Here is a 10,217-nt window from a genome sequence, read left to right as displayed (position 1 = left end):
GGAGGACTAAAATAGCGAAAATTTTTCACTTATGGGACTAATTTGCGACAAGCTCCACTTACGGGAATAAAATGATAAGGGGTCCAGTTACGGGACTAAAAAAAACAGTTTACCCTGTATGATAATAATTTACACATCATATTCTGTTACATATTAATAAAGCATAAATAGATCCCTGTAAAGAATGACTTGATGGTGTGACTATTTGTATATTTTGTATTTTTTTATAATTTGAACTGTGATGAATTTAATTATAAAATCAAACTATTTAATAATTATTTAAAATAAAATCAAACTACAAAACCAAATATAAAAGAGAACATATTTTTTTATCAAATCATACTCCCTTCGACCCCTTCGTCCTATATATTTTGGGTGTGTGTAGTTACGGAAATTTAGGTAAAGTATAATTAGTAGGTAATTAAGAAATATATTAGTAAAAATAATTACTTATTTAGTAAAAATAATTATAAATTAAGATTAAGATAAGTAAATAGTTTAATTAAGATTTAAAAAATTATAAAATTTAAAACTTAAAATTTGATTAAAGTGGATAATCATATTTTAAATGACAAATTATGTGGAACAGACTTGGGATAAATTACGTGGAATTGAGGGAGTATTTGATTGTAACGTTATAAATTAATCATTAAGGAAGTGACAAATTTTTTATTTTTTATTTTTATTTTTATTTTTTTTGGTACGTGAGGGTTTATTTGTTTGATGAAATAGTTTGAAATGATTTTTTTTAGATAAATTATAAAAAATTGTGTAAATAATATAAAATTAATGGAGGTATGTAATATATTATAATTTTTTTTTAAAGAAATATATAAATTTCGAGAAAATGTGTTTTTAAACAAAAAAAAAAAAAACACATCTCCAATATTTCTCAACTATTTGTACGGACACCAATCTCAACATATATTATTAAAAAAATATATACATAATTATACATAATATGTAATATATATTTATTCATCAACAATAATGTAATTATTTTTTTTATATTATCAACATCAATTTTCAAACTTACTATAAAAATGCACCTGTAAAAAAAACAAAATAAACACCATGCAATATCCGCTAAAATTTAAATAAATGATCAATTTTAAAAATTAATTAAAACTATATATTTAAATTGGAATATTTATTTGGTGTTAAATAAATAATAATTTAATTTGACATAATACTCTAAATAAAAATACAAATTATATTGACTATATTAAATAAAAAAAATTAATGTAGATTATTATAATTATATATATATAAAATAAAATAAAAAATTACCTATAAATACATAGTAATACGTTATATAACAAAATAATAATAATAATAACAAACAAACACACAGAGACAACCAAGCAAACATATCATGCTCATTCCGGGATTTAAGAAAAATATTGATATTATATTGGTAGTTGGTAAAAAATATGAATAAAAGGTTTTTTTTTCCCTTACGAGAGTGTATTAGTGTAAAAAATAGTAGCAATTGTGTAATACAAATGAAAAAAATAGGGATAGTTTTACGGTGATATGATTATTTATAAAAAAAAAACTACTGTTTTGGAACGGACAAAAAGTTGTAAACAAAACTATTGTATTGAGATTGAGAGAGTATTATTTTGCTTGTAATGGTAATTAAGATTGATTAATTGGTGGGTTATTAAAATAAAAATAAAATAAAATAAAATAAAATAAAAATAAAAATAAAAGGTGGGGAACTAATTAAAGAAGGTATAAGGACTTTATCAAAAGGGTTAATCAATAATAATCAAAGATATATATGAGGAGGCTTATGGGCCCCACACCACATCCTCCCTTATGCAATAATTTTGTCACAATAATTTGTCCTATTTCCTTCTTAACAAATATAAATGAAATAAATATTTTTTATAAAAATTAAAATTATTTTGATATTTAAATATAATTATTTTTACTGAAAATGAGTTGGAACATTCACTAAATTTGATGTTGGAACATTCACTAAATATCAAATCAAGATATTATTTTAAAATAATTCAAATAATTTATAGGTAACATCTTCTAAATATAATTGGAGTGTATTTGTTTATGTTATTTAATTTGATGTTGATTTAAATTTTTATTAAATAATATTTTGATATAAATTTTTGTAAAATAAAATAATATATTTTTTATTGAGTAGCTCGTGGAGTTAATAATAGAATTTCAAAATAAAATCACAACCAAACACATATATATATTTTTTAGAATAATAATTGAATGTAATATTTTATAAATAAATTATTATATATTTTAGATAACATGAATAATTAGTCATTTAAAAGTTTTATGAAACGTTTTTTTCATATATTTTTATACTAAAAATCTATTTGCTATGGCTCTGTTCTAACACAGTTTCAATTGTAATTTTTAAAAAATAATAATAAATCTACAAAAAAGTTATTTTAAAAAAAAAAAGGTCAAGAAACTTACATATTAAAAAAAAGTTAAAAAATCAAATATTCAACTTAAAATAATATATTTTATATTTTTAATACAGTTTCTCACAACAAACCTAAAAAAACCTATCTATCTAAAAATAGAACCATTATTATAAATATTTTTATATAAGTAACATTGTTAGTAATTTTAAATAAAAATTAATATAGTATACTATAATTTAAATGAATTTGAAATATGTATTTAAATATTCTAAATATTCTATATCAATATTATATATGTAATATAAATATCATTTTATTTATTTATTTATAATTAAGATAACTTAATTCTATATATATAAAAAAAGAGTTATAAACGTAGATAAAAATATTTGTTTACTTAGGAGAGGGAGATAAAAATAAAAGAGTTTTGAGTGGTCACATGTGATGTTATATATTATAAAATTAATTAAATTAATTTATATTTGTCAAATATATTTTGATATAGTAAAATTTTTTTAAAAAAAAATAGAAACGTGTCAATTGAAGTGGGACGGACACAAATAAAAGAAATTGAGACAATTGAAATAAGACGGATGAAATATTATGTATAAGGATGGATAAATTTATCGAACATACCGAAATACCGATTTATCGTACCATATCGTGTCGAAAATACCGAAATTTTCGTACGGTATGGATATCGTACCGAAGTTTTTAGTACGGTATCGGTATAAATTTTCGGAAAGTTTGGTATTTCGGTATGATACCGTACCAATATTATTTTTATTAAATAATTTAATTATTAATATAAATAATATTTTTTAAAATTATAACAAAAAAATATGTAAACTATTGAAAATTTATTGGTTTTTTCATAAAATTTTTGTGGTGGAGAAGAGTGATATTTATTATTATTATTATTTTTAATTATTTTGAAATTTAAAATTATATTTTTGATATAATCGGTATATACCGGTATCTATCGAAATCAAAATTTTCGGTATAAACGGTATATACCGGTATCATATCGAAATTAAAATTTTCGGTATAAACGGTATATACCGGTACCGTACCGAAAATTTCAGTATACCGAAATTCGGTATATTATAACTTTCGGTACAGTACCGGTATGTATTTTAGTCATACTGAAAAGTTCGGTATGGTATCGGTATCGACCGGTATTTTCGGTACGGTACGGTATGCCATCCCTAATTATGTACTAAAAGGCTTGTGTTAGTAAACAAATTGTTCGACTAGCAATTTTATTATTTTTGTAGGGCAAAATTACCCATAACTTCCTTGCGGTTTCGAAACTCAGCGTAAATTCCCCATCTACTTTAAAAATTGTGTGACGTCCCCTTATACTTTAAAAAATGTTGCATGAAATCATTTTGTGGTTTCGAAACTCAGCATAAATCCCCATTTTACTTTAAAAAATTGCATGAAAATATTGCATAAAATCCCCCTGCCATGCAAAACATATAGATAGGAAATCATCTTCTTATCACACGAGGAAAGTTTCATGGTGGTGGGGTTTTATGCAACGTTTTTTAAAGTATAATGGAGTACCATGCAATTTTTAAAGTATAGGGAGATTTTACGCTGAATTTTGAAACCACATGGACGAGAGTTATAAGCAATTTTAACTTTTTGTAGGATAGATTACTGCAATTCACCATTCATTTTTGCAACCATTACTCTCTCAAATGAGACGGTGAGACTGAATTCTTTTCATAAAAGAGGACATTCTCTCTTATGAGATGACGATTTTTATTTTATTTATTTTAAAATTTATTTAAAATTATATTTTTACTTTTTTATTTTATTTTTTTGAATTTTATGTTATTATTTATTTAAAAAAAATCATTTTGTATATTTATATTTTAATTTTATATTGTATATATTATTTTTAATCAAATGATATTATATACTCGTATTTTTTATTTATATTTTGCATAAATATTATTTAATAATATTAAAACTTCAATTTATTTAACTAAAAAAATATTTGTTATTTTGTATGATCAAATAATAAAAATTTATAAATTTAATTTATTGAATAATATTTAAGATATTTTAATAAATTAAATATATAAAAACAATAAAATATTTGGTGCTATTCATAAATTTAAAAGATTATGAAAAAAAATTATATATAAAATAGAATACAAACAAATTTTATTTAACAAAGACATAGGTGTAATTGGAGATGAGTTAGAAGGACCCTTAAAAAAAAGAAAAAAAAAAGAAAAAAAAAAAAGAAGAAGTTATGATTAAATTTACGTAAAAAAAAATAGAGTTATGATTTAGAAAAAATATAAATATAATACTCCATTGGTCCCTTTAAGTATATATCTGTTTGATTTTTGTATGAAGTTTAAGGTATATTAATATTATATTATATTGATATGGAATATGAATTAGAGGTGTCAAAATTAAATCTGACTCGAAAAACCGAACATGTTTGACATGAAACTTTTCAGGTTCGGGTTTGCAAAAAATCGGGTCGACCCGAATCCGAAACGAAAAAAATTGGTATCATGTTCGGATTGACTTGATAATCCGAAATATAAAAATCAGATCAGATTTTGGGTTTTGTAGTTCAGATTAACCTGAAATTATTTATTATTATTTTAATTTATAATATTTATATTATTTTAAATTTTTTTACGTTAACTTTTTTTAAAAAAAATTTCGGGTTTGTTTCATGTCGGGTTCGTATTGGATTTGTTCAGATTTCGAGTGACCTGAAACCAAATCAGGTCAACTTAAAAGAATTCATGTCGTGTTCGAGTTTAGGGTTTCAAGTTAAATTTCAAGTTCGGGTCGGGTTCGGATCGACTGTTTTTTTGTTATCCTCGTGGCTTAACCTGACACAAACACGACCTGTAAGAGATGGTCTGGTGGTCTAGGAATGAAATTATGGGTTCAAATCCGACGCACGACATGTAAGAGATGGCCTGGTGGTCTAGGAATGAAATTATGGGTTCAAATCCGACGCTTCAGTCACCTGCCACACATGATTCGCCTAATAAATCAAAATAAAAAAATAAATAATTTGTTAAAAAATTGAGTAAGTAATACAAATCATAGTACTATAATATAAAAAACAAGAGGGATTGTACCATTTAAAATTCAAATATTTTTACCTCCACTCTCCAGGGCAAAGATGTAATTTCACGACCCCCCGCTTTATGTCTAACTTAATCATGTAATTCCACTCCACTCCATTTCAAATTCCCAACCGCCGTCAACTAACGCCGTTAGTTTCCTCCGCCCCACCCATCCAACCACTCTATAAACTATCTTCTGCAACACAGGACAAACAAAGCACAGTGTTGTCGACACACAGTGCGCCTTCTCGGAGCTCAAAGGAATCTCTCCGCGCACAAAATCCACCCACCCAATCAATTCAGCTCAAGGATAAGAAGGATTTTGTAGTTTTTCAGTAAGCGATTGTTCCGCATTTTACGCTTTTCCTCCGTATACCTGTATGTGTGTGTGTGTTTACGCTTTTTGGAGTTGCAGCTTGATCATATTTGCTTCGGTGTTGCCAAATTTTTAACTGATGCGAGCAGATCTAATTGCATCGGGAATGTTTAAAGGAGTACATTATGCTTTTTCTTGGGAATTTAACTAAGATTACTGATTTTGGAGCTGAGGAATGATTTACTGTAGTGATATGATAATGATATTTGGTTAGTATATGTTTTATTTATTTTTTAGTTTTTTTGGATTCTGAATTGTCACAGTGGTTGGTGTTTTAGTGCTAAATCATGCCTTAACCTTGTTCATCGGAAGTTGAACTCTTCTGGAGAGTTATTTTTCGGAATAAAATAACTTAGACTGGTATGAAAATGAAATTGTATGTATTTGGTTGATACGCACCTTCTTCCTGTGATCAAGTTCTTAAATATGGTGGTTTAGTTGGATGTTTAATTTATTATTTATGTAATCTTATTTTGGTTTGAATGAACCCATTTGTGGTGGAAAATGTTGGAATTTTTGTGCTTGATTATTTGGGACTAATGGTTGAGTCACATCCTCAATTTTCTGAGGATGTCTTTTTGACTGATTTTCAATGTAAACAGATGACATTGGAATCGATCTTGTTGTTTGATGTGCTTTTTCTTATTTATCATGGCTGCCTTTATTCCTGAAGTCCATAATGGTGCATAATGTATGTATAGTTGCATTGTGTTGTGATTCGGTTCCAAAATATGGCTGCTTCATGCTATAATTCTTCATTCATGTTGACAGACTAGATAATACTGGTTTTACTGATGTCTCAGGAATTTGGGAATGGAAGGCAGTGACATTCATGTTGACAAGGAGCCTGATGGTGTCATTATATACTCCAATGGTATCATTGATGATTCCGGTTACACACAGGATGTGGCACCACTACCTGAGCTCATTAATTTAGATTCATTGCCTGTTCATATGTTGGATGATAATACTGAAGTACAGGACTGTGAAGTAAAGGAATGCAATATTGACAAATCATCTGAGGTTACAAAACATTGTCAAAGTCAGGCAGATGAGCTGAACTCAGCTGGCTTCAATAGTGAAATTAATATGAAGAAGGAGGATGCTGCATCTGAAGATCAAACAGTAATTGATGATTCCAAGGCAACAAAAGCTTGTGACAAGAAGGTTGCTAGACTCTCTACTGGTAACTGTAAAACAAAATGTACAGTTCCGCAACCATTTGCTCTGGCAACAGCAAAACGTGCATTATATGGTATCCGCCCTCATGGAGCTGAGCTTAACAGTTCTTCCCTTGGAGAGAAAGCATCCCAAGTTCGTGTTTCGCAAAATCCAACAGCTGGGAAGCAGAATCCAGTAATATTCTTTATGCCCATTTTCTAGTCCAGTCCTTATTATGATATAAGAATTTTCTCATGGTTGATTGGAAAATTTTCTTTACGATATTTTGCAACCAGCAAGTAATTATCAATTCTCAGTGCATGGTAAATCTGCATACCAAACTATCTTCTCAACTAAAATCTTGACTTGTTAAGAGAAAAACATCAGGTTATTCCTAAATGTGGTGCTGCTATATACTTAGTATTTGATGGAATCTTGATACTTCCTAGATTATGCCTATTTGATCTCTTACTTTATGCTTAATCTGAAAGCATCAATGATGTCTTGACTGATGAATTATCTGAATCAAGGTTGTTGAGAAGTGAGCATATGGATAAACAAAAGACCAACTACTGATACTGTATTTCATTTGTGTGCAGACTGTCACACCTGTTGTACCGAGGAAGCCATTACAACCAGATAACAAGAAGCGCCCTGATGAAGATAATTGCTCAGTGGCCTCATCGTATCCTATCATCTTAGTCCAAAATATTATCTCATCTGTATCATTATCTCTTTTGATGCTGTCACCCCGTTTCTGATTTACCTTAATTATGCCAAGAACTGTTACGCCAGCGAGAAAGGTTAAGACAACTATTGCAGCAGCTCCAGTGTTTAAGAGCAGTGAACGGGCTGCAAGAAGGAAGGAGGTAGTAGCAAATGATGTGTTTCGCTATCAAAAAATTGATATGCATAAACAATTTGTCTGCATATGAACATGCACTCCAACATTCTGCTACTATTTGTTTGTTGAGTGAAGATTTGCCTATTTCAGTACTACTCAAAGTTAGAGGAGAAGCATCAAGCATTGGAGGCAGAGAAAACTCAATATGAGGCAAGAACTAAGGTAATTCAAACTCTTCTGTAGATTATCAGCTTTTAAATTTGAATTCCAATGTATCACAACCAGCTGATTCGAAGCTAGAAGCACACCAAATATTTATCTGCTCTTGCATGATACGCATCTTTGTACTTTTATGGCTTCTTTATAGGAAGAGTCTGAAGCAGCAATCAAGCAACTAAGGAAGAGCTTGACATTTAAGGCCAGCCCAATGCCGAGCTTTTACCTTGAGGGGCCGCCACCGAAGGTTGAATTGAAAAAGGTGCTGCTGCATGCAGTTTTTCTGCAAAAATTATAAGATAGTACTTGCAAGTTATGGTTAAGAACCAAAATAAATCAAACTATCAATCGCATAATTTTAATTTGATTTAATTTTTTCCTGGTAAATACCAGCCACCTCCAACTCGTGCAAAATCACCAAAGTTGGGCCGAAGAAAGAGCTGCAGTGATGCAAAAACCTTTGACAGGGGAGCCCAAGAAACTCGCCACAGTTATCCCATTTGCAGGGACGGTTCATCTATTGCTTCCGCAAACAGGAAAGCAGGGACTGATATTACCAATGGTACAGCTTCCTACAAAAGTCGAGAACAGTCCCACCAAAATAAGGAGATGGATAAGGCTTTTACATCTAAGTTGATTGGAGAGAGGTGCATGGATATTGCTGTTCATTCTTGATGAGCTGTTGTAAGTTATCTAATCGACTCCGGGAAGAGTTTTAAGTTATTTGGCATAAATGATCTATCTGTTTTGGGCCACGCTACTGTTCTGCTTGATTGCAATCACCAATCTTTCAGTGGTTTGTTTTAAATTAAAGTGTGAAGTAAGCTTCTGTAGATCAGATACATTTCCAAAACCTATATATATATATGATGCGGGTGTAAATTGTATTTCTTGTCGTGCTCCGTATGATTTCAAACATGCAATATGATCTTTTCTTGCATAATTAGTCAAAGCTGTTAACTTTGATTATCTGCAGAAGGAATTGACTTCCCAACTTGGAAGGTTGCTTGCTTTCTTACATGTGTTAGTCTTCTATGCTGTCTTGTCTGAATCCATGGGTAGATATTCAAAAGTAAGGTTTTGTGTGATAGAGTCGAGTCCCGGGTAGCCATGATTGTAGATAAAGGTTGGTATGTCCCAGAAAGAATACATGTTGGGGGCTTCTGTTTCCATGATTTGGTTAAGGACATAAAGTTACCGGCATTAGGTCCCATAAAATAAAGGTGTGGCTTTTCACAGGGAGCAAGAACCTTTGGTTCTCGTCATTATGGCTAGTGTTATCATGAAAAGAATGTAAAAATCAAAAGAAAAAAAGATGCCACAAAACCGCGTAAAGCATTGCTTGTGACTGTAACCTGTAAAGGATGACTTTCTGAGAATAAATTCCCTGAGAGAGAAGTAAATCTGTAGTAGAAAAGTAAAAAGTGATTTATAGGCATATGTGAGATTTACATTGTGCAGAAACTCTTTTTTACTGTTAATGTTATTTCATTTCCGGGTCTTTCATCAGTTTTATATGCAATATACGAGTAAATTGTTGTTTCTTCGTTTCTGCATAATCTTCGATGCCCGTAAAGGGAATAACTTTAATTGTTCCTTTATGTTCAAGTTTGGAATCAGAAACAATGGCTTCACTGATTAAAGGTGGTTACACCTTCTTTTGATTTTCCCTGTTGCAGAAAGCCAAAAGGTACAAAACTCTTACAGGTCCCATCTTTAATTATAATTATTATTTTCGACACACACACATACACACATGCACGTGTGTGTATGTATTTATATTTATATACATAGCCTGAGAAAACATGCCTTAGGAAATTAGCACTGTGTGTTGAATTGCATGCATATATGTTTAGGAATTAACGACATTATTAGTAGACTTGTGAATTCCTTGGGTGTGAAAGGGCATAACCGGTTCGGGTATTAAAGCGTAGAAAGTATAGCTACTTGTCAAAAAGATAGGCGGATGCTCTGCTCTACATACATCTTTGCTTTAGCTCCACCGTCATCACGATATGTATATAAAGTGGAAGACCCCATGGGAAAATGAATGCATGGCCATATGTGTTGTGTGTATTCGAGTCGAACATGTATACATA

At 29.7% G+C, this 10,217-nt stretch overlaps 1 protein-coding gene across 1 annotated transcript; it reads left to right on the top strand.

Annotated features, from left to right (window-relative positions):
- Positions 1-5,623: 5,623 nt before the first annotated feature.
- On the top strand, positions 5,624-9,071 carry LOC127266491 (protein WVD2-like 3; the record flags this gene model as incomplete). The annotated part of the gene is made up of 7 exons (XM_051296747.1): positions 5,624-5,856; positions 6,701-7,253; positions 7,658-7,743; positions 7,840-7,927; positions 8,053-8,124; positions 8,270-8,380; positions 8,512-9,071. Coding segments are annotated over 7 exons (1,425 nt in total), but the record flags the coding sequence as incomplete, so codon positions are not given.
- Positions 9,072-10,217: the final 1,146 nt, after the last annotated feature.

This window comes from Andrographis paniculata, unplaced genomic scaffold (genome assembly GCF_009805555.1).
Source record: "Andrographis paniculata isolate CXL003 unplaced genomic scaffold, ASM980555v1 Contig76END, whole genome shotgun sequence".
Classification (NCBI taxonomy): Eukaryota; Viridiplantae; Streptophyta; class Magnoliopsida; order Lamiales; family Acanthaceae; genus Andrographis; species Andrographis paniculata.
The sequence above is the reverse complement of the archived record's forward strand: the minus strand, read 5'-3'. Positions and strand labels throughout refer to the sequence as shown.